The following is a 24936-nucleotide window of genomic DNA, read 5'->3' as shown; positions in this document are numbered from 1 at the left end:
CGGTTGTCGTCGCGCTCGTGTCCGTGGAGACCTGCGGTCCCATCAGCTATCAGTAACGGAGCTGACAGCGAGGCATCCAGAGCAGCTGCTTCTCAGCTGACACCGTGTTGGGGAGGGAGAAGGGGTAACTTGTTCTATTGCACATACACTTCTGACTTTTCTTCATTTCTTGGCTCCCAATAAGAGAAAAAAAAAAAGAAAAGTTTTTTTTAAAATCACAGTTATGAACAGGTAGCAAGGAGCAATTGTTTTTTTTTAAATAAAAAAAAAGAAAAGCTTTGTTTAAAAAAAATCGCTCGACAAAACTGCAGCCAAAACTAGAATATAATAATAATAATAATAATAATAATGTTAATAATAATAATATTAATTACCAACAATATTCACAAAAACAACAAGAACCACATAGAACTACAGAGAAAAGAGGGAGTGGGGGGGGGAGGGGCAAAAAAAGTTGACCTGCTTATATACACGTCCATAAAAAACACCAACAGTGTAAAATTGATTGTCATTTTCAAATAAAACTGTCATAACATCCAAGGCATAAAACATTGAGAAACAGAGCAGGTTTAAAAAATAAAATAAAAAAAAGAAGAAAGTTTGACGACGGAGGGGGGGGATTCACAGAACCGAAAGCCCGGATAAACAGACAGAACCCATTTCATGCTTCTAAAAACACTTTTGGCAGCCGTTAGTGCAGAGGAGCGACAACAACAGTCTGAACATGCCATCCGTCCGTCCGTCTGTCCGAGGAAGCAACCTTTCTTTCCCACCTCATCCCCGACTATCGGATATTGGTCGATTGAGGTCCGAAGAGGAGCCGGAGGTGAAAGGAAAACAGAAGACGGAAGGGTCCAACGCGCCTGTCGGAGCAAAGTCGGAGCGGGACTCAAAGTGCGGAGGAAGGAGGCGACGGCGGCGGCTGGGAATCCAACAGGACGACGCATGGCTTTGATTTCACCGAGCCCTGTGAGCAAGAGAGGTAACAACTCTTGGAAAAGCTGAGTAAAGGGGAGCTTTGGGAAGAACCCAACGAATCCGGACGCTCGCTAAAGTTTGAGCGGTGATCGTCACCGACGTTGCCAAGCAACGGCGGTCTGTAAAAAAAAAAAAAAGGAGGGGAAACCCGCTCCTGGTGCAGAGGGTCTCTGCCTTCGCCCTAATTCTGCCAGTCGTCGTCGTCGTCGCTGTCCTCGCCGCCGGAGGAGTCGTCGTTGGCGCTGTCGCCGACCGCCTGCCGCGTTCCGTTCTGCTGCCGCGCGGCCATGGCGGCGNGCCCTTGCCGCGGCGCGCTCCTCCGCCTCCTTCTGTCGCAGCGCCGCCGCCTTCTTCTCCTGCTCCGCGTGGCTCTTCATGTGGGCGCTGCGGCTCTTCACCTTGTAGAAAATCCTGGGAACAGAGCGATTGGCTGAGTTACCATGTGGTGCAGTTGAGTTTCTAAGGGGACTGGTGACATCACAGTCGGCAAAAAGAACGACCACGTCGTCACGTTTTAAGCGGGAAAAAGAATTTGCCTACGCTGGCAGATAGAGAGGCTTGGAAAATTACGATCTTACCATAGTTTGTCGTTCTCCGACCAGAGTTCAATATCATTTATTGGGATTACATGTAATAGACATATGATGAAAAATTACAACTGGAAGGAAAATGATGTGTTGTTTTCTCATTTTTAACAGAATATCTGAAAAGTGTGGCATGTATCTGATGTCGGTTCCCTGATTCAATTATTCTGACGATTAAATGGAAAAAAATAAAACATTTAAAAAACAAAATTGATCTGTCGACTATTTCTTGGAGGCAGATTACAAGTTGCATCAAAGAAAGTGCTAAAAAGGAGTTGTTTAATTATTTATTTATTTATTTTTTACAGAATTAGTACTATCAAAATCCTTTTGTTCTTCTGACTAGTCTTCTATAAAAGGTGAGGTTTGTGGGGTGTTGTGTGGCGCAGTGGACCTGTAATCTCCTACGTTTCCTCATTTCGAAGACATTTGGTTGCACTGAATTTAATTTAGAGGCATAAGAGTAAGAGGGGAATACAAATACATTTTTAGGGGAAAAAAAAACGTTTTAAAACCATTTATAATTCCTCATAATTGCAGAATTATGAACTAATTTGTGCGGGTCTATAAAACCTAATTTAAATAAAATACATTAAATATTTTGAACAGACTCAGTCTTAGAAATTAAATAGAGCAAAAAAAAAAGAAAAAAAAAGAAAAAAGAAAATAATTATTTAAATTTAATGAACGTGGGTAAAGCCAGAAATTTCAAAGGAGTGGGATTTTATTTTTTACATTTTCTCAGAGATGCATGAATGTTCCGTGAATAAAAAGTTGAAACCACAAACATGCATTGAAACTGCTAAAAACATTTGAAGCTACAGAAAAATCCTTGGCGTTTCTGTTTAAATGCAGTCCGCCTCGCGGAAGGAACTGCGCGGGTCGGTTCCATCGGAACCAATGTCGGGTGTAAAGCGACGAGTATTCACACCCTTTGAATAAAAACCATCGTCTCTAATGCGGACGCTGTTGGAGCGCTTTAAAGAGCGAATGCAGCTCTCGCAGAGGCAGAGCTGCATTCGCTGAGAGGCGAGATGTGCCTTATCTGCTCTGCTCTTCGGTTGCTAGGACACGGCTGGCAATAACAGAACCGGTGTTGCCAGAGGACAAGCTGTTATTCAACCAAAGCATGACAGGAAGGGTAATTCTTTCAAACACAGACCATGAAACGCTTGCCTCTGTTTACCGATTCAGATTCCGAGAGGGCAGTCGAAGCAGCAGCGTTTCCTGCTCTGAATCTGTAAGCAGTCCGCTGCGGGAGCGGCGGCTCCGATCGCTCACCTGCCGCACTTCTTGCAGGGGAACTCGCCCTCCTGCCCCGCAGAGGCCTTGTTGCCCGACGGGGGGCTCGGCCGGCGCGCGTTGCCGCCGTCAAAGCGCGGTTTGGTCTGGGTCGGCTGGGCGTGGTGGATGACCCTGGACACCGGCTGCTCCCTTCCCACCTCCTCCTTCATGATGAGGACTGTCGCAAGCTAAAAGAAAAAAAAAAGTTTTAGTCCAAAAGGAAAAAACTGAAGGAGGAAGAAAAGAATACAGAAAAAAATGAAGGAAAGAAAGAAGTAAGCAAGGAAGGCATGAGGGAAGGAAGAAAGGATAAAAGGGACAACATTAGTGAGGAAGGAAAACATAAAGGAAACAAGGAAGGAAAGAAAGAAAGGACAAAGAAAAGGAAGGAAAAAAGCAAGGAGTAAAGGAAAGAAGAAAAGAAGGAAGGAAAGGAGAAAGAAAGTGACAGAAAGGAGAAAAAAGAAAGAAAGACAAAAGAAAGAAGTAAAGGTAAAGAAAGATGGAAGAAGGGAAAGGAAAAGAAATGAGGAAGGAAAGAAGGAAGAAAAAAAGAGAGAAGGAAACTAGGATAGATGGACGATCATACGGATGGTTGGATGGATGCAGCATTTACAAGCCAAGAAGAAGAATAAAGTCTGAAGACTATTCCCAACTCCTCAACTTATCCAGACCTGTGAAAAATGATCTCATGCTTTTACCAAGCTGCGTGTGGCCATGTGTCCGATCACATAACCATCGAGGCGGAACTCGTCTCCACACAACATCAACCGGACAAGTGCAAAAGTTTCCTGCCGAGTCATTGTTTCCCTTCCCAGCACAGACAGGAGACAAGTTATTTCTAGAAAACCCCAGCGGGGGGCAGCACATCCAACGCCTCGCCACCAGCTCCGAGTGCAGCATGAAAACTGTGTGTGATGAAATCACGTTTTTTTTTTTTTTTTTCCAGCCAGGAACGCACGGAGCAGATTGTTGAAATCCAGTAAATCACGAGGAGCTTCGGCCTGCTTACGGATTCAGTTCCAAACATGTTTGCGTTTATTCACAGTGTGATCTAAATGTGTCTGTGTTCAGATTTCCTTTGAGGAATTTTTTTTAAACACACAACTTTAACGGATTTAAAGAAGAATAAGGAAGAAATGCAAAGGAAGAACTTCAAAGGTACAAAATGCAGCATGTAACAATAAGACCACTGTGATCAAAGCCTTCACGACGGGTCGGTCACTTCACACTTACATTCTCAGTGGACGGCAGCGTGTGCGCCACCCTGGTGGGACACACATCCTGTTTCCTGTCAGCTGAACCATCCCACTTCCTGCTGTCCTCCTCCTGCTGCTGCTGCGGCTCCAGTCTCTGAGCGGCCTGCGAGAAAAACAGCGAGTAAGACGCAGCCCTCTGGCAGGACACAGCCGTCTTCCTGAGATGTCCGCGACGTTGTTGAAGCGAGGTGGACGATCAGGGGGGATGAAGATCGGGGGAACACTGGAGATGCTCGCGTGACCGACCTTGTGGTCCTGCTCCTCCTCTGCCGTCCTGCTCTCCGGAGGCTCGTTCTCGCCGTAAATCAGCGCTCCGTTGCGGCCGACCTTCACGTGTTTCTTGTACGTGTAGTAGAACTCCACGCACTGCGCCACGGTCTTGGTCGTCACCTGCACGGACCGTAAGCACAGCTTCACAATCTTTGCATATTTCCATCATAACAAAAGACGAATGCTTCTCCAAACACTCGTTCTTTGCTGTTATGAACGGCAAAGTAATTGTTTTAGTTGGGTTTTGGCGAAAGATTTCAGCTTCTAGATTTGCCACTTTCTACACCAAGTTTTTTTTTTTTTTTTAGTTGTGAAATACTTCGTACGAGGATGACAACCTCAAACAGAAAAATCTAGTCTTTAATGTGAATACATTTATTCACCGGGGAAAATCATATTAAGCAATAAAATGACCACAATTTCTATGAAATAAGTGCAGCTTATCAAGCCATAAGTTCTACTTTTATGGTTTGATAAGGAAATACTATTATCTTGCCAGTGTGAACAGGAAACAGGATGGTAAAGGAGGGAAAACCTCACCAAACTGTGTCTCCTCCTCTGCCTCCCCGCCCAAACTAAAAGGAAAAAAGGAAAAACTTTTTCTGTTCCACTAATGCAAATACAGGCATGTGGAGTTCGATCGCCACTGCTGGCACCAGAACCAGAACTGTGTTTATTAGTCAGAGGAAAACAAAATTAAGCTTAGCAAAAACACTATCTGGGTGTAAAATGATGAACATTCCAAAGTAAAGGACGATCCGTGATGCTGTGGGCCAGTTTATCTCCCAGAAGCCAAAAAACATCGCTGAAATACGACGACGTTTTAAATTAAAAAAAAAACCGGCAGCCTCTGCCTGAAAACAGAAGCTGGGTCATAATTGTGTTACTGAGAAGAATAACGAGTTGAAATCAAAAGATCAAAACAACAGAGAAACGTTTCAAAAGACACTAGTAAACCTTCATCCAGGCTTCTGTAGGGGCCTTAAAGAAAACTCCACTCAATGTGGAGTCAGCAAAATAGAACCAAGTCATTTAAGTTTGCACATGACTTCTTACAGTTTCTTGTAGCACTTGACATGAAATTGTGATTTAAAAAAAAAAAAAGTGGAGCAAAGACTGAGTGTGCAAACCACATAGCCATCGACAATGTGACACTCTAAATAGGCCTAACTTTGACCTCAAATTCTGCTGCACCGTTGTGGAAAAGCAAAGCAAAAAAAAAAGAAGAAAAAACCTTGCCTGACAATGACAGAGCAACAATCGAAACAGAAACGGAAACGCTGTTCCACAGCAACTGTATTTCCCTTTCCTCCGCCCACGCAGCGGGCAGAGGACACAGTATATCATGTGTTCCTGTTCCGCTCGGAACAGGAACACATGATAACGGCGGCCTTTTGTTGCCACGGGGAGAATCAAAAGTTTCCTTTCCTTCAGACTGAAAGCACGCGTACCTGCTTTTGCACCATGAAGAAGTCCTTCTTACACGTGGCCATGCCTTTGTTGAACAGACGCCTCTCAGCTGCCGTCCAGCTGTCTGATCCTGCAGGAAGGAGGAAGGGAAGAAGATAAATATATATAAAAACATGTTCACTCATCTAAAGTTGCTCAGTTAGAATGAGTGCAAGGAGACAGTAACAAGTGGAGTCCCATCCCCCCACCCAAAATAAAATCACTGGTTAAACAATGCCTCTTCTGTCTTCTGTTTGGGATTAACCACATGCTGCATTGCCCTTCACCCTCTTTACATCAACCTTCGCAGTCATCCAAGGCACCAACACACGTTCAGAGCTGCAGCTGCTTTCAGGCAAGTACAGAGAGAAAGAGGGAGAAAAAACAAGCAAAAAACAAAAAAGACGGAGGGGTTCTGGAGTCATCTGTGTGAGGCATGAATTACCCGAGTAATGGTAGCAGGACAGATGATGTGTCTTTGGGAAGATCGGATCCCTCAGCATCAGCAGAGACAGAGCAGCCTGAGGGAAAAACAAAGCAGATTTAGAGGAAGGGGTTAGAGGTTGCAATGAGTTGGGTTAACCGCGCTCGTCTTTCCTGCACACTCTACCGAGCGTTACAGCAAAACCGGGCTCCATCGGGGTTGAGAGAAGTCGTCGAATCGACTCTGTTCTCTTTCAGAGAAAAACCATCTGACGGCGCGTGAATGTAGGAAGACGGCAGTTTGAGCCGGACTGCTGCAGAGAGTGGGCGCTTTGGCTGCCCCCTCCTCGTAGTTTCCTAGACAACATTGGTCCGGTGCTGGTCGCTAGGGCCTGAAATCTCAACCTACAGCACCGTGCAGCACTGTGAGAGCTCGGGATCAGGCTGCAAGGACGTTGGGAGAAGACTTCAATGAAGATGCAAGAACTCAGTTTAGATCTTGTTAATAGAGATCTTTCTGAAATCTTTCTCACAGTACGCAAAAAAAACAAACAAACATTGTTATTAGGTATTAAGCCTACAAATAGCACTTGACTAAAAAAAATGCAAAAGTTTGTTTGTAATTTTTCTTTCTTGAGGTTTACCTGGTCAACTATAGACTTTTCTTTAATAAAATCTGAATATCAATAAATATCCAAAGCATAAAAAGGCCTTATTAAAAGAAAAATAAATAATTTCAAAATGTTTGACTTGTGGTCTGGAGCCAAACAGACCACAAGTCTGTTTGGCTCAAGAGCCACAAACGGCCCCGGGGCCTCACTTTGGACACCTACGATCTAGATTTAAAGTCAGTGGCAGGACTTGGATATTGCTGCTGTTAAACGCTCTGTGTCCAACTGTGTTGTATTTAGAGGCATCAGAGTAAATAAAAATGCCAATAAATCATCTCTGAATTTTACAAATAAAAATATTTTGGAAGCTACTTTCCAATCACATAAAGCCCAAAATAAAACACAACAAACTTTCCCAAAACATGACAAAGTCAAGTGGCAAGAATGTCTTTGCACATCGAGTTCCATTTATCCTCTCTTGTTGAACTAAGGAAGTAACTCACACTATTTACCAATAATCGTTTCCTACCTCATTACTAAACGATTCTCTCAGCTGAAGTTCGACTCAACCGAGTGCAAAAAGAAGCCGAGTTTTATTTTGCCCGTCTTATCCGGGCACTAAAACATTTTAGATGGCTGCTTGAGGTTAGCCTCTGATTTCATTAGTGGCCTTCTTGTGATGCAATCAGAACGGGGCACAGAATGTTTTATTCCTGCGGCATGGGCGTGGCACTTATTATTTGTCTGCTCAGTTTCAGGAGGTTTGAATCACAACGAGTGGCTCTGAAATTTTAGCCTCAATAACAAATCGGTTGTCTTCATCTTGCCGGCAAATCTTTCAAAAACCCTCCTGTTTGAACCGGCCACTCCTAACCGGCACATGTCTGCAACGAAGATGGCACAAGTGTGACACGTGGTGAAAAACCTCATTATTCGCCAGCAGTTTGCGATCCGCTTTCACCGATCGACGAAAGTGCTAAAATGTTTGTTTCGGCTCTTGCAGCCCACACCGCTCTGCAGCGAGGGCCTCAGGCTATAAACAACCTGGGCGGGTTTACTATCACAGTCATCTCAGATCACCACAGAGCATCAGCACAAAGCAAAGTGAAAATCCAGAGATCAGTCACTTCCGTTCAACAACAACCAGCGCGGGCTGGTGGAAGGACGGTCAACGCTCGCGCTTTCACAAACCCGAGAAATAAAAAAATAAAATAAAAAAAAAGGCTAAGAGGAGATATCAGATTAGAGAAGGGTTGTAAATTAGATGTAGCAGATTTTATTAAAACCTCACATTTGCATGTGGCCGGTTTAGGTTGTAGTTTGAAACCTAGGTAAGGAAGTTTTCAGCTAATAATTTAGACTGCTTAGCTGAAGCGCAAGTTTTAATTATTGTGATTGTACATCGTACGTCGTTTTGTAACACTAAAAATCTTTTTGCTTTGGTTTTCTTTACACAATAGCTTACTCTAAAGAAGTTAGATTAGCGTCACAAAGTACTAAAAAACCTAAATACAAAGACAAAAAATAAAATAAAACTGGAATCTGATTTTGTGCAATTTTAAAAAAAGTTGTTCTTATAGATGTAAAACGCACAGAGGCACAAAAAAACATTTGTGCCAGAGTGTCTATGTCAGCACTGTCATTTTAAATTCCGACGGATCTTGTGATGTTTTGATGGACCAGACCAACACTAAAAAGTTCTCCATCTGTTTTGTCGAGACGAGAGCAAAAAGCGTTTCGACCAAACAGGATCAAAGGATTTGCACGCGGTGGATGTAAACTTTGGAACTGCCGTTTACATTTTTCTCATTCAGTTTAGAAATCTAAACTGAAATCTAAAGAGATTGGTTTTTTTTTGGGGGGGGGAGGATATCCCAAAGGAAAAAAAACAACATACCTGCACTTAATCAGCACAGACACAAACCCTGTATCTGAACAGGCAGAAAAGTCGTGGCTCTTCTATCAGCTTGTGGGAGCGTTAGCCCGTTTTTCTATTATTCATACAAATTGCCGTGGAGTCAGTCGGTATGGATCGCTCGGCTGCACTCACCATTATGTCCCCTTTGGACTCGTATAAACAATGGTGTGCTAACTCCTGGTTGGTGCCTCCTCCGTATAAAACGCTGGAACAGGCCAGGTGCATGAGGTCTTCCACTGAAAGAAAAGTCGACAGCAAACGTTAAAATGTCAGCGTGACCATAGCAACTGCGCTCTCAGGATTTATTTTCACCCCGTATTTCCATTATGAAAGACGATAAAATAGAGAAATCTGGAATCTAAGTGAGGCTTGTTCTGTAAGACACTGAATGATTATTCTACAGAAGTAGCTTTAGTCTATTTGCAATCACAGGAGCTAAAATTGTTCCAATTTCCTTTCTCGGCTTGTTTGTCTCACCCTTGTCCTGGAAGTCTGGTTTCCCCTCCAGTTCGGACGGTGGAGCCCAAACCAGTTCGGCTCGATGGCGATCCAGTTCGACAGCGGACCTCTGCCTCAGCTCTGGCACCTCCGCTTGGTACCGCGACCCGATATTTATTCGTCTGCAGAGGTGATATCAGAACATTAGAATCAAATACATTAGGATTTCCAAAAGTTGTTTCTGTTTTTGAGCAAAACTTGTGTTGTGTCATTTATTTCTGTTATTTTTTTTCTTATTATTTTTAATTATTATATTGCTTTGACACTGAGTTTTTGCTCTACAAGTTTGAGGTTTTCTCCCAATAAATTACTCCTTACAATGAGGTCCATAATAAAAAATAAATAAAAACATAAACACCACAGCGGTTGCTGCGGAAACAGATCTGTAAGCCGCACAGATGTTGGAGTTTTAAAGTAAAACTCTTGAGTTTATTTGCATTAAAACGTCATTCTGTGAAAAGTCATAGAGGACGCTGCGGGCGGCACTCCTGCTTAAAGCTTTCCTGACAAAAAGCAACATCACATCAGATACCTACATCACAACATAACTAAATCATTGCTAAGTCATTAAAGGTATATTATTAAATAACCTCCTATTCTTTTTCTATGCAAACCTCTAAATGGATATTCATGTTTCACTTCAATTTGTTGCCACCGAAAACAGCTCAGACGGTCCCCTTCCTCTTCTGCGTTTCCCACGAGCTTCGCCGTATTTCCCGCTAAGTGCGCGTGAGTGTACTGTAGCGGCCCCCTCGAGGGAAGGTGGGACGGTAGAAACCGACCCGCGATGGCTCCTGTGTGTTTCGGGAGACTGATCTGAAAGCATGATTTGTGGAAAAAGCCCGAGTGCTCTGCGGCTGAGCAACTGCCGAGCATCAGCTGGGCCGAGGCTTGGAACAAAGCGACGCCGTAAACTGCCGCTCTTTGCCGACGCGGAGACAAACACGAGGCCACCCTCTCGGGCACGCCTGCTACAAGACTTCGCATTTCAGTTCACGGAGGCTGGGTTTGGATTGGCGATTGCCTTTAATGAGCTTCAACAATAAATTCAGAGAGTGCCAAACTCTTCCCTTTAAACTGTTGTGTTCAAATAAAAGCTATTAACTTTAATAAATCTGTGTAAATAGAGGATAAGCGCATCCTTGCCGCAATCAGAAATTGACAAAGCAGCAACAAGGTGCTGCTGATCATTAATCTGCTTTGAACTAGTTAAGGAAACCACCACCGTGTCGTCTGGCCCAGTTAGGGTCTAGAAATGGGTTTTATGATTCTAAACACAGATACAAATCTGCAGAAGAACAACAGAATGACAAAGAATTAAGGTACTGGAATGAATCAGTTCCAGACAAAATATCTCTGTCTCTCTCTCTGTGAAATGCTTATTTCCTGTAAGTCTCATAAAACTGATGCAGTTTAGATGAATGAACAATCAAGTCAGAGATTATGGGTAACGAGAGTGGCAATTTTTTTTGTTTATTTTTTGTTGAAAGTGGCAGGACGACAGGTTACGACTGAGGTAGCATTTGATTATTTGTTTATTTTGAAGACGCAGACAGAAACTTTAATTTTTATGCCCTTTGTGTCCGTGTAAAGCAACATAAAGAAAATAAAACAGAACGTATGGGTTCAATCCAGGATAATGGATCAGAGTAAAGTCAATGCATTTTTAAACGGTAATCCTTAACCAAACTCAATTAATTTATACCTCTTGTTCCTCGGCCCAGCCAACATTTTTAACATCAACAATAAACTCGCTAGCAATTGGCTAGGATTTTAGCTAACTGCTCTGAATCAAAACATGACAAAAAGTAGCAAGAAGTGAGTTTCTACTGAAGAATGTAGCTGCATGTGTCGAGTCAGGTATGCTTTCAGTAACAAAAGTACAAAACTTCTGTTATGACAGGACCGGCCATGAAAAAAACAAAAAACAAAAACAAAGCGTCGTTGGCGGACTGATTGATTTTTGTTGTTGTTGTACATAAATCGGACACTTTGTTTAGAATTGGAGTTGCATAAATAAACCGAACTGACATAATCACAACACCAACGTATGCCAGGTAATACAGATGAAGCACAGTGTGTTATTTTACTGCAATTTAAGTTACTGAGTGTTCAAGCGTGTAAATGGCGTTGAATTTTATGAAGCATCGGCAGGACTTGGTTATTGACACGAGCCTAAATGACTCGAGCATCGGTGCAACATGGTAATCAAGCTGAATGTTTTCAGGAACTTAACTTTTAGAAACCTTTCATTATACGGTCTCTTTCTGCATCCTGAGAACAAAGAAGGGCAAATCCTGGTTTTAGACGGTCGAGTGGCAACAGTGGTGGAGACTACAGCCGCATTTAATGACAGGTTTAGAGTTTCAAGAACCGGCGATCTCCTCCGAGACGATTTATGACTCAATCCGGTGTTGTTTTGAATAATTGATCGCAGGGCTATTCCTCCGGCTAAGATAATGCGAGCTTTCGGAGGAGCGGCGTCGTCTCTTTGAAAATGTCAGTCGGCCTTTTGAGCCGCTTGCTTCCGGAAGTGAAACGGGATACTCACGGCTCGATGCTGACCGGCGTGGTCTCACTCATGGCGGACAGCACCGGTGGTGTGATGTCGCAGCTGTCTGGAGAGCGGCGAAAGAAAATACAGTCGGTTGACAATATACAAGGGTCTCATGGTTTTGCTTTAACAATTGCTTTGTTCTTTTCAAACTGAACTGCAAGAAAGCAAAAGTCAATATGAGTACATTTTCTAACAGTCCAGCAAATCTGACCTTGTTGTAAGGCACTTAACAATCTGACCGGTTGTAAGGCAACCGGGCCCACCCAGGTCTTAGCTTTACCTGCCAGGAAAAGTCGCATCTGATAGGATAACTACGGAGCAACTAACAATTATTTTAGTTATCAGTTGATTTACGGATTTTTCTGACAATTAACTGATTAATGGGATCTAAATATTGGCACCTTCTTCAGAATTTTTATTTAATCGTTTTTTTATGCAATATGAGAAATGCATCAAAAGATGCAAATCAACAAATAATTCAATTCCTTTTTAAAATAAAATAAAGATTCTCTTGCCTAAAATGCAGCCACACAGAATTCGTTTAGTGAGTATAATTTAAAGCAAATGATCCAGCTGCAGGTAAAAAATGGCGACACCTCAACCCTTGCTGCTAGACTTGAGGATCAATAAAGTATATTCTATACTATTCTACTCTGATCATTGCTCAAATAGCCTTTTAATGAGCCTGTATACCCCAGTTAATGATTAATCGATGACTAAACGTGTTGACGATCATTTAAATAACCAATTCTTCACGATTAATTCGATTAAATCCTTTCAGCACTAATTGGATCCAAAATGTAACCATAAGCTAGTAACAGTAACGAGATTTGTTATTTAATGTGCTTATGCTTCCACATAGCTTGTTGCAGATGTCCTTGAACTCACTGGAACGCAACAAGCTGCGAGTGGCTGACTTGGGAGTCGCAGGAGGGGGCAGGCCCGGACCACTGGCTGCAGCCGACGAGAGGAAGGTGGAGAAGTAGAGGCCCGAGCCCTCCCGAACGGGGCTGAGGATCGGCGGAGGCGTGTACGGGGGCATCGTGATCGGGTTGTCGGCGAGGCGAACGGGGGAGCGGAGGTGGCTCTGGTAGGGCGTGATGCTGGAGTAGACGGGCGGAGCGATGAACAAACTTGGTTTGGGCGGCGGGATGAAGAGAGGCTCCGGTCGGGGACGCCGTTTGGACTTCTTGCCGTCGTCGTCCCTCTCTCCCTCCGTGCCGTCATTCTGGAGAGAAGGAGGTGGGAAAATTGATTACGGTGACATCCGCGTGTGCGGTGGCGCTTTGGGATCGAGACAAAACGTGAAAGCTAGACAGCAAAGAGCGCCGGGCCTTAAATGTAAGGTACACAATGTACAGAATCAAAGTGCTGCTAATCTGGCCTGATCTGGGACAGGGCATCCAGTTCACCTCCCCCTAACCCCCAGCTGAATGAGGGGAAAGGGAGAAGATGGGGGAGGGACAACATGAAATACCGCATGGGGAAGGGGCAGCACGTCTGTAGGGCGACGTGCCATGAATTCAAGGATTTAAAGCTGGAATTAAAACAGACAAAATCCAGGACGTTGGATTATACCCCACAGCTCTAAGGAAGGTCTTCAGCTTGTTTTTATTACAGCGTGTAAAATGACATTGAACGATGCGACAGAAAACAAAACAAAAAACAACAACAAACAAACAAGAAAGGTGAGCACTCACCTGCTCTGAACTTTCCGACAAGGAGTTTCGGAGCGAGCGTCTGCGGGTGACGATGACCGAGGGTTTGTGATCGGCTCGCCCGAGGTCCTGGTGGCTGGGAGGCCGGTGAGGCCAGCTGGTTGCCGCGGCTGCTCCATCCCTATCCGGAGACGAGGGGTCCTGTCTCCGAACGGGGACGGACACGGGGATGACAAGCGGAAGGAGGCTGTCGTCTCGGGGCCGCTTGGCGCTCATGCTCTCCGGTTCGGTGGGGCTCCACGGCCTGTGAGGCTCCTGATCAACACGGCAGAGCAAAAGTATCGATGCTCGTTAGGAATACTGTCCACTTCGTGACACGAGACAGAAGCTGGGTGCACATGTGCTGGCCGGCATCGGTAAAAGATGAGCAACGAGTCTTAAAATGCACTGATCTTAAAAAAAAAAACAAAAACAAAAAACATCTTCAATCACCTTTAATCAATTTTAGGCATTCAAGGATTGCTAGAAGTATCAATAATTGTCCTAAAAGTGATTTTGACATGAAACAAAAGCATCTTATGTCCAAATTTAAGTATGGTGGGAGGATCTGTGATGCTCTGGGCCTGTTTCGATTAACCTACATTTTCTTGACACTTTTTTTTTTTTGGGACCGTTTCATAATGTTCCCCCACCGCTCTTTGTGACCTTTATCATCTCAGCCATTAAAAATATACGTCAGATACAGACATTATGCACATTAAGCATCCATTAAATTAATTAGCTGACACTTGAAGTATAATTGCAAGAGACTGATATAAAAGGACTCTTGATAATAGTAGTAAGAGTCTATTAATAGCCTACCAATAACTGTGAGTGTTAGCAGTCTGTGACATTTCACAGAATAACAACTTAGCATATTGCATACATGCAAATCACTACATTACCTCATCCATTAAATAAAGATACTCAAGCTAAAGTTTTTTTGTTTTTGTTTTTTTTTTACAATACTGCTAAAAGAAAACAATATACACCTTTAAAAGCATCTTTATCATAATGAGAGCCCACAAATTTCTCCGCTCATATATGAGCATTTGAACAAGTGCTATATTAAACATGAAAGAGAGCAAACTTCTAAGCAAGGCAAGTAGGACATTTGGACTGATGGAAAAGCAGAAATAAACTTTCAGGTTGAGCCCAAAACTTGAAACAGCAGCTTGCAGATTTTATCACAGTAAAACTCTCATGTGACTTGCTAAGGTCTGAAAATAACCAAAGATCAGCATAAAACTGCAAAAGGTAGTTTAGTTAATTTAAAAAAAAAGTTACTAAGCTGTTCAATCGGCATTGAACATAAAATAACCATTTAAATATGGACAGATTTGTACATTTAACCTCTTTCAGGTACAGGTTGGTGTTTTATGCAGCTTTGATGATATGTATGCTACATACTCCCTACTGCAAGGAAATGTTTTATTACTTTAGTAATTACCTACCAGTGAAAAGTCACCTAGAATTAGATTGGCTTGATCACAGCTAACAATCTGGCACATCTAAACTCGGATCAAAATGAAAATAAATGATGCCTAAAAAAACTAGCTTAAATATAGAAAGGATTTTTACAAAAATCAAAAAATTTACGGATAACACAGATCACCCTCTTTAAAAAACCGTCATGCAAAAATAAAGTTTCTTCGGTCAGAGGCTTCTTCAAATTCGCTGTAATACAAACGGCTACAGGAGATCATTCCTGCCCACAGCCATCAGCATCTACAAGAACTCTCTGAAGAACCTTGAATTAATGTGATGTAGAATGACACTGAATTTCGCTTTGGGATTTTGAACTGAATTTAAATTTAAATATTTCAGAGACATGAGCATTTCAGTGGATATTTATATTCAATGGATATTATGCAATGGTAAGATACATAGGGTATAAATGATTTGCTTACAGGTAGAAAATGGAAGCAGGATGGAAAAATATGGGAAAGGAAGGAGCTCAAGAACCGAAGAAGTGAACTGACAGAGCAAACATAAGAAATGACAATCGCTGTTTTATTTTCATCAATATTATTTGTACTTTTATTGCTTTATTATCATAATCCTTTTCTGATTATATAATTAACATATCATTAAGTCAAAAATTTAGAAAATAAATCCAATTTCGTGGTAGACACTTCCTGTATTGTTTTTGACAGTCTGCACCCAGACTTTAAAACAGAAGCGTCACACTTTAGAGTTCAAACTCTACCACGGTTCACAAAAGGAGCTGTCCCCCTTTGCATTCTTCTTCATGTCCCTTTTTTTTTTTTTAATGTCTCTGAGAAACCACGATGACTGAGCATCAGCGGCCGTACATCAAAGCCGCGGTCGGCTCGGGTCTGCAGCACCTTCGAAACCCCGATCTCAAAACATCAGAAGAGTGTTGGGGCCAGACGCTCGCCGGAGAGGAACAAGGCCGCCGTGGCTACGCTGCGCATTATTACTGGTGGAAAACTCCAGCTCCCTCCAACACAGAAGTAGAGAGATATTCTGCTGAGCACTGCAGGCGAGGCAACCCTGAACCCCCCACCCTGCACAGAGGCTGTGAGGGGGGGAGGGCGGACCAAGCTGAAGGGTTTGCGTTTTTTTTTTTTTTTGAGATACTTCAGGCCTAAAACAAGTTACATTTTTAAAGAGGGAGAGGTGTGCAGGCATGTAACCAAACACACAGGCTGCATGATCAGCGACTTATGAGGTGAATTCAGGGCACTACAAACACACTCTGCTGTTTGGCAACACGACTTGTTGCACAACCGAGACTCTCAGCGCATAAACAAAGAGGAGTTTATGAGCTCATGCGTTTTGGGGGTTTCTCATTATTCAACCTCATATATAGTTAAAACAAAACAAACAAAAAAAAATGCCTGAAACGTTACACCCAAAAGCGTCCCATAACGAATGAATAAACTCCGCAGCCCAGATTTTTTTTTTTACCCATAAGGCCGAGCTGAGCAGCTCGCTTTGTGGCGCACATGTCGCTGGGTGCTGATTTACACCCAAAGGCTCTTCCAGCCACACGGTAATCACAAACGACGAGCTTTGGCACACTTTTTGCTGGCGGCCGTGTCATGCCGCTTGCTCTATTTTACACTCCTGTTGAGGGAATTTAAGTCCCAACGCAATTATATCCGTGGATGGTGCTGGAAGAACAGATTTTTTAGCTGTAAAGGGTTTGAGCTCCAAACTGCGGTGCAGTCGCAGAGGTGGGGGCAGTTCAGCGTATTTGATATTCTTCTGTAAAAGAAAATAAGCTCTGTGCTGGGCAAGGTTTTAAAACTGGCAGAAGCCCAGGTCTCCATCTTTTTGGGGGGTGCCCAAAAATGTTTCTGTTTTTTTTTTTCTTTTTTCAACAAATACATGTTTTGATACTTTATATAAAGCTCACAAACCAGAATCAGAAGAGTTGTATAAATAACGATATATAATATCGTTATTAATACGATATTGTGTTTTTCAAACACATCATGCTGTTCAATTGCACTATGAAGTAACTATGTTACCTTCAGTTGTTTTAAAAATGCTGCATGTGACTAAAAAGAAACTAAACTTTGTAATTTAATGCCCTGAAGTTGTGTCTCTGTTGCTTCAAAAACACCTGCTCTTTCTGAAACCCGGCCTCAGGGAGAGGCATTGGTCCTCTATTAACCCTTTAATAACATTTCTACATTGCTAAAGGTTTGTATTGTGTGAAGATTTATCCGTTCTCCATGATTAATAAAACCAAAATACAGCTGGTCCATTGCTGGTCATGCTACCCTTAGGAGTTAGCAGGACAAAATGACAACAAGCAACACTTGGTAACTTCCTTTGTTAGCCTCTGTGACATTGTTGGGAATTGGCGCAATATAAATAAACTGAACTACACTGAATACATGAACAAGCAAACAAGAACAAGCATATTCCTTAAGTCAACAATAAAACAGTTTCCTTACCTTGCATAGTGAAGGAGACTTTCTTTCTGAAGCCTCTTGAGCGAGCATCTCCAGGTTGACCTCCTGGGACACCCGGCGCTTCCTGCGGGTGCTCTGGATGACCCCCGTGGGCGCCGCCTGGATGTCCCGGGCCCCGTTCTCCAGGCCCGACTGGTCCGAGGGCCCGCAAAGGAAAGGGTTGTCAGACGGCGCCCCGCCTTCCTTGGACAGCCGGCGCGATCTGCGGAGCTGTGCCTGCGATTGCGATGACGGCTCGGGCAGCGGAGGGGCCTGCAGGGGATCGGACGGCTGTTGCTGGGGTTCCGGCGTGATGTCCTGGATCAGCGGCTCCTGGATCTTCGGCGGAGCCGGAGCGGTGGACTCCTGCGAATGCACAACCACGGGCTGCGGGTGCGGGTGTGCGTTTTGTGCCGCAGAGAAACAGTCTAGCACATGGGGGTTTTGTTGTTGCGACTGCTGATGTTGCATTTGCTGCTGAATCTGGAGCTGTTGCCGCTGTTGTTGCATCTTTTGTTGCTGTTGTTGCTGCTCATGGTGTAACTGCTGCTGCTGCTGTAACTGGACATGCGGATGCCGGATGATCTGCTGATGCTGTTGAATTTGCTGCTGGATGACATGCTGCTGCTGCTGCCGTTGCATTTGCTCTTGATTCTGCAGCTGCTGAAGATGCAGCGAAGACTGTTTCGAATTCGAGTAGTTCGGCGGGTTCGGTAGTGTGTTCCGGCTCCCTTGGAAGGTCTGGTAATAAGCGGGCAGGTGCTGTTTGGGCTGACCAAAGGCCAGCTGGAAGGACTGCAAGACGGAGCTTCCTCCGGGGTGAGGGGCGCTCTGCTGCTGGGCGTTCAGCGCCCCTGGTTTCAACGTCTCCTGAAAGATTTGGGATGTCTGCTGCTGCTGCTCCCACTCCAGAGCTCGAGACTTCACAGCGTTGGTCGGCTGCTGATGCAGCTGCAAGCTGGGGGGAGTCTCGTGCATCGCCTTTGCGAACGCATTCTGGGTCCTTGTGAGATTCGGAAAACCCGGCGCCCAGTTAGGCATGGCAGTCCAAGAGGCAGCTCTGTGTTGCTGCTGCTGCTGACCGGGCTCCGGGTGAGCCCACTTCATTGGCACCGTCTGCTGATAGTGGCCCCTGTTCTGGTCACCCTTATCCGGGCTGAAGATCACAGAGTTGAAGTACATGTGAGGAGCCTCTGGGTTGGAGGTCACCGTACTCGCCGCCTCGCTTTGTCCGGACTCCGAGGCGGCGGCGGCACCGAAGTACGCTCCGTCGGGATGCTGCGACGTCTCCTTCATCGGGTCTCCTGGTTGGTCGCCAAAGAACGTGATGCGTTTGCCCGTTCTCTTGGCGCTGGGTTTCTGCTGGGCAGGTACGCTCATGACGAGCATGAATGGGCCGAAGCAGGGAACCACTCCAAGCCAGGCTTATGCAGAATGTTCTTTTGACTTAAAAAACAAAACAAAACAAAACAAACAAAAAAACAGTCTTCTGTATTATTCAGTGTTAAAAAAAAGAAAGAAAAAAAAAGCCCTCTGAAGTTCTTCACAATCTCCAGTCGGGGGTGAAAAGATCTGAAGACGTCTCTGTGTTTTTCTCATTCATGGGCGACACCCTGCATAGAGAAAATGAGACAGAGGTCATGGGTTAAACAATCAGACCAAAAAAGGGACCCTCAGGGGGGCGGGGGGTTGGGGGTCTCATTAGCATCAGCCACGTAAAAACCTGCTGTTTGCTTTTTCAGCAAAAGATCTCCTTTTAAAAGGTACCGAGTGGGAGAATAGCACAGGGGAGGGGCGGGTTTACATGCTGGCTCACATTGTCATGCTACAAACAACATGTTCAATGTATTTTGCAGGAGGAAGGGGGATTTGTTGTGACGGATTAACGCTCAATTGAGCAAATTTACATGGGTGTGTGACATTGTATTAAAGTTTTATCACAATGCTTTGTGGCGTTACTGTGACACACGATAACAGTGACGATAAGAGCTATTTATTGCTTCATTTTTAGGTAACTGCATGGCTGTGATGGCATGACACAGCAATCTAAGAAAACCTACCTATTTATAAGGCGCTTCTTTAGGACACCAGTCACATAAAGACATGTGATTTTTATCACTCAACTGCTCACAGTAACTGCATTTAATCATATTTTCAGATGAATTAAGACGCATTGATACTTTCATTAAACAAACAGGAGAAAAAGATAGTAAAGCTAACAATGCTGAAAAGACGGACACTTGCAGGGGTTTTGGATGTGATAAATGTCCAGCCCTGGTGCAAAAATGTGAAGTAGATGAAACAATGGTTTAATGAAATCTAAAAAAAGGAGGGTGTACGTTTGTATTCATTCACCTACGAGCCAATACTAACACTTAAAAACATCTGCAAATTATTAATTGTGTCATTTAAACTGAAAAATCTTCAGTATATTAGTGCATCAGGTAGAGCACACCATACAGGTGAGCTAAAGTTAAAGTCAGCATGACAGCAATAATATGACGCTCTTCAAATATGACATCTGTAATAGGGTGGCAGAAAGAAAGAGGCAGGCCAACAGTGAGACACGGTGGCAGCATCATGCTCTGGCGGTGCCTTGCTGGTCAGAGTTCATGGGAAGATCAATAAAGCTAAATACATAACAACCCAGACAAAAATAATATTTAAGTGAAGGTTAACCTTCCAGGAGGTCAATGACCCGAAATAGCCAAAGCTCCGACGGAGTGCAGCTTGACTTTTGATTAAAACATGTCCACGTGTTGCACTGGCTGGTCAAAGATCAGGCCCGAATCTATTGTTAAAACATGAAAAAAATTAAAATAAATCATACATGTTCTCCCTCTAATGTGAGAGAGCTAGAGAAGGAGCAAAATGTGCAAAAGCTGCACACATACCTGCAGCTGTAGGTGGTTCTACTGACCCAGAAAGTCCGACTACAAATGCACACCACAGTTTTCAGATTAACTTGGGAAAGAACTGTGAAAATCGTGCGTCTTTACAGTCCTGCATTAATTTGTTTTGACTTGCAGAAACAAAAGGAAAGCAGATGGCAGATACAGCTCAATCAATAGTTACCAAAAGTGTCATTACCAGTTATCAACGCACTCGCACTGCGTTTATGTCGGGCTGTTTCGCGCAAACACTCGGAGGCGAAGTTCATCATCGACTGGCACGCTTGGAGCTCTGATGCCCTTATCAAACTCCTAACAGCTTTGCGAGACACGCAGCAGAAAAGAAAGCGCTCGTTTTCCCGCCAAAGCAAAGCTGAATGTGAAAGAAAAAAAGACGCGTTTTCTTTTTTTTACAACGTGTGACTCAGAGGTGAAAATGAAAAGGGAGACTGTGCCCTCTGAACTACGGCTGCAGCCTCAAATAGGAAGGGCAGCAGAAAGTGAGCACACATGAGTCACAGTGCAAAGACAGTGGGGGAGAGGGGCGGTGAGGACGAAAAAGTCAAGACGTCCTTGCGGGCATCTGTGTAACTTACAGCACATCTTGACAATTACCGTGGCAACCCGGGCCGATAGTATATTACATAATGGCCGGGTTTCGGAGCAGATTCTGGCACGGCGCAGTGTGTCAAATTATAATTGTTCCATCTGTGCGCAAAGTAGAAACCGTTCAAGTGCTGAAGTCAATAATCTAAAGACGGGAGAGAGAGAAAGAGAAAGCATGCAGGCTACTTTCTGAATTATAATAATCTGTCAGAATTGATAGCACGGTGGCACAAATGAATCCTGAAATCTCAAAAAAATATAGCACTTAATATCATTTAGGAAGTGGCTGACAATAGTCACCCTTTACTCCGGTGCCCTGGAGAAAGCCTTAAAATAGACATCTGCAGCTGTTCAGATCCTGCACTGGCTGAAAGGGGGGGGGGGGCTAGAGGAGGCACTGACAGAGGAAAACCAAAGACCACGCTGTGTGGCCAACAAACAGCATGTGTGCAGCAACCATGTGATGGCACTGACATGCTGTCAAACCCCAGGATGCATCCTCCCTTTGGAGAAGGTGCTCGTCGTCAATAGCCCTATTTATTCTTGCAGAACCTGCTGATTACAGGGTAGCGGCGCGGGTTATTAAGCAAGCAGCACACTCCATCTGAGGTGAAGGATCACCATGACGCATCACAAGTGCAGCCCTTACACAAGCCGAGGCTTTAGCACATAACGCGGCAAATTGGCTTAAAAGAAATGTCAAGTGCCCTAATCCATCGCCATTTGCTAATTTAAAACTACCAGCGCGGCCTGCGAACGAAGGAGCTCAGGACTCTTCTCCCCCCCCACCACCACCGCTTTCCATTCCCTCCACATCACTTTCTGAGGCCGGCCAGCCAGCCAGCCAGCTCAGCGCTATTTACGAGAAGCCCTTTGTTGCAGAAAACGGATTATCCAGTCACTAATGCCGTGTCCCGCTGCAACAAACTGACCCAACAATGCCCGCCAGTTCGACAAAAAGAGAGGAAAAAAAAAGGAGAGAGAAAAAGAAACAAGCATGGCAGCAGAAGAGCAAAGGAGAGATAACCACTGATCGATTCAAGTTGTCAAAAGGTTAACGCGTCACGATTCTTCCTGCGCATTATCCCGGCGGTTCGCCCCTTTTGGTTGTATTTACCGGAGCTGCCACAGGAATCAACCCCGACGGCGGTGACGAGCCCCCGGGATCCGAAGCGCGCGCGCGCCCCAGTCCGAGGTAAACAAAACTTTGTCAGCGAGCTGCGGCCACAGCAACATGCAGCGTCAACCACAACATCTACGTCTGCCATAACAACAACAGCAGCAACAGCAGCAACAGCGCCACAGTCATCGACTTTTACGGCCTCTACGGAAGATCTCCCCCGGTACTTACTGCGAGGAGCTGCTCAGCCGCGCTGGATAGCTCTCTCGTGCGGCCAGCAGCGGCGGCAGCAGCAGCAGGCCCACGATGATGACTGCACACATCCCCGAGGTTGACTCATGCTACGCTGCTGACCTCACGCATTTGGACTTTCTCCCCCCACCCCTTCCCTTCTCTTCGGTGCCCCCAGCTAAGAAGAAGAAAACAAGTGAGGAGGGATGGGAGAGAGGTGAGGAGGGGGCGGAGGGGGATTCGACGCTGGAGCGTAAACACAAACGTGCTAATGCGCATGAACAGAAGCGCAATGCAGCCGCTGTTTGTTGCACATTATTGCACTGTGATTGCACAAAAAGGCTTAAAAAAAAAAGAAGAAAAAGAAGGATGCGGCCTGCTGCTGCCGTGCATCGACTGCGCTTCTCTGGTTGTCTTGTGATTGCCACCTCCTCTCTGCCCTCCGCCTGCTCCGTGGCCCCGCCCACTTCCCTGCCCATAAAAGGCTCTTCCTCTGACACGCGAAGGCGCTGTAATTTACGGAGCAAGATCCCTCTCAGTCCATGCGGGAAATTCCAACACATGAGGGAGGACCGCGGGGATGAAGGAGAGGGCGAGGGGGGAAGACGCACCGGAATTCATCTTTCCCTTCACTAACTTTCTATTTTACTCGTTGAAAAACTCTTGGAATGCCTGCGCGGTGCAGGTAATCCCTATTACATCCGCCTGGGGGATGTGGGAGGATGAAAACAGTACTGTTTATTTTATATTAAGGCGACTCCTAATACTTTCAGCATGATTTCACCTTTTTACTTTTCCTCAGAATTATCCCACAAGAGGAAAATGAATCACCTTTCAGATAAAGAAAACATTCTGAAGGCATGGGAAACGTCGGTGGTACACAGATACAATGAATTAAAGTAGTAATTACCAGGAAGTTATGGCAAATGAGACTAAGCAAACATTTATTTCTGCTTTAACTTAAAAAAACAAACAAAAACAAAACACAGCTGACATGAAGAGGGAGAAACAATAAGAGATTCTCATTATCTCTATGTATAGGTAGAAATTAATACTAGGATGCAAAACATGACCTAACTTTATTTTGTTTTGTTTTTTTCTAAGAAAGAGATCAGCACTGATTATTTCAGCACGTGGTAAAAATACTACAAACACATTGATCTTTACTACAGATGAACTGATCAATCGGTCAATTTCTCGCCAACCAGCTCTGATCGGAATCCAGCAATCTGAATATTCTTTCCGATTTATTCAAATTCTGATTTGACCAGTTCTGGTCAAGTTGGAACTAGGAGCAAAGATAAAACAACAACAACAAAACCGGAAATCTGTGAATCTTTAAATATTACAGCTCTACGATATCCCCAACAACCACCATTTTGGTTATGACACGCTGACTTAAATAAAAACTAAAACAAAAACCAACAAAAGTTAGCATAAGAAGCTGATTATTAGTCATCACCATTTGTAGTTGGTTAATGAGTCGGGCTCATTAACCCGACTGAAGTCGTCTGCAGCTTTAAAAACGATTTTATTCAGAAAACCGATGGATAAGTCTCCACAATATGACCGGAAAACTGGGAATATTTCCAGAAACCCAGTTTTTTCTTTATTATAAAAGAAAAACTTGGTCATTCAGGCACTTATCTGCCATGTAAGTAAAATTACTTTGATGTAACGTAACGTAATAAAATGTTAATTGTAGAGATTGAATCATTTGCAAGTTTTCGCCAAGGCATTATGCTGCCTCTACATCTTTTTAGCAGGTTTGAGGACTGCAGCGCACAGGGTTACAACAGGCTTTGTGCGGAGGTGAAGGAGGATCCCTTATCTAAAGATGCTGAGGTCACGGGCAGTACAAACGGCAGCCATTTCTCCAACAGAAAACCACTGCAAACAGCCCTCATTGTGTGCTCTGCACACACACATTAACCAGAATAACCATAGCACTGTTTTCTTAAGAGCTCGCAGCTTGTACATGTTCTGTCGGCTTTAACGCACTGTATTTGCATCTGCGTAATAGCATAGGGTTTAAAATAGAAGACCTGCAATCTGTAATAAGTGTCACTATACTGGTCTGTTAGCCACCTCTATAATTAGAAAGTTTGTGTTCAGGAATGGGGAAAAACTCCAGAGGAAGTACTATTGGGCCTTTGTGTAATAAAAAAAAAAGGAAAAACAGAACCAGACTTAATAAGAAGAACAACTTCTTAATTCTTAGTCATTTTTCTGCAGTATTACAAATTATTACACTACGAAAATACGAGGGGAATCTCCGTTGACTGCGGAGACGCTCTACAACTGGTTGTTGCTCATTTACAGAAAAAGGTAGCGTGGTGATATTCATCAAGTGCAAGGCTATAGGTCTGGACTTTTTAAGCTTCTTCAGTTGCATATAATTAGACTTGTGCATTACTTTCTAAAACCTTCCAGACCCTTGCAGCATTGTGCATGGAATATGCTCATCAAATGAATTCTTTGCAAAACTTACCCACGGAAATGACTAAATGAAAGAAAATATATCGGTATAATGTACAAATATTAGAAATAATAACTTTCATTTAGGCATGTTTTAGGATATGAATGCCGGCAGTGAATTTTATTTCACTGCTGTCATGAGAATGTCTGTTT

At 44.0% G+C, this 24936-nt stretch overlaps 1 protein-coding gene across 1 annotated transcript; it reads right to left on the bottom strand.

Annotated features, from left to right (window-relative positions):
• Positions 1-1068: 1068 nt before the first annotated feature.
• mideasb (mitotic deacetylase associated SANT domain protein b) lies at positions 1069-24813 on the bottom strand. The gene is given in 14 exon segments (XM_016679159.1): positions 1069-1282; positions 1284-1389; positions 2844-3034; positions 4083-4208; positions 4352-4495; positions 5827-5915; positions 6270-6345; positions 8909-9012; positions 9254-9396; positions 11826-11892; positions 12720-13059; positions 13532-13804; positions 17461-19070; positions 22306-24813. Coding segments are annotated over 13 exon segments (3168 nt in total). The 5' UTR covers positions 18847-19070; positions 22306-24813; the 3' UTR covers positions 1069-1159.
• Between the last annotated feature and the right edge of the window lie 123 nt (positions 24814-24936).

Source organism: Poecilia formosa, unplaced genomic scaffold, assembly GCF_000485575.1.
Source record: "Poecilia formosa unplaced genomic scaffold, Poecilia_formosa-5.1.2 Scaffold203, whole genome shotgun sequence".
Classification (NCBI taxonomy): domain Eukaryota; kingdom Metazoa; phylum Chordata; class Actinopteri; order Cyprinodontiformes; family Poeciliidae; genus Poecilia; species Poecilia formosa.
The sequence above is the reverse complement of the archived record's forward strand: the minus strand, read 5'-3'. Positions and strand labels throughout refer to the sequence as shown.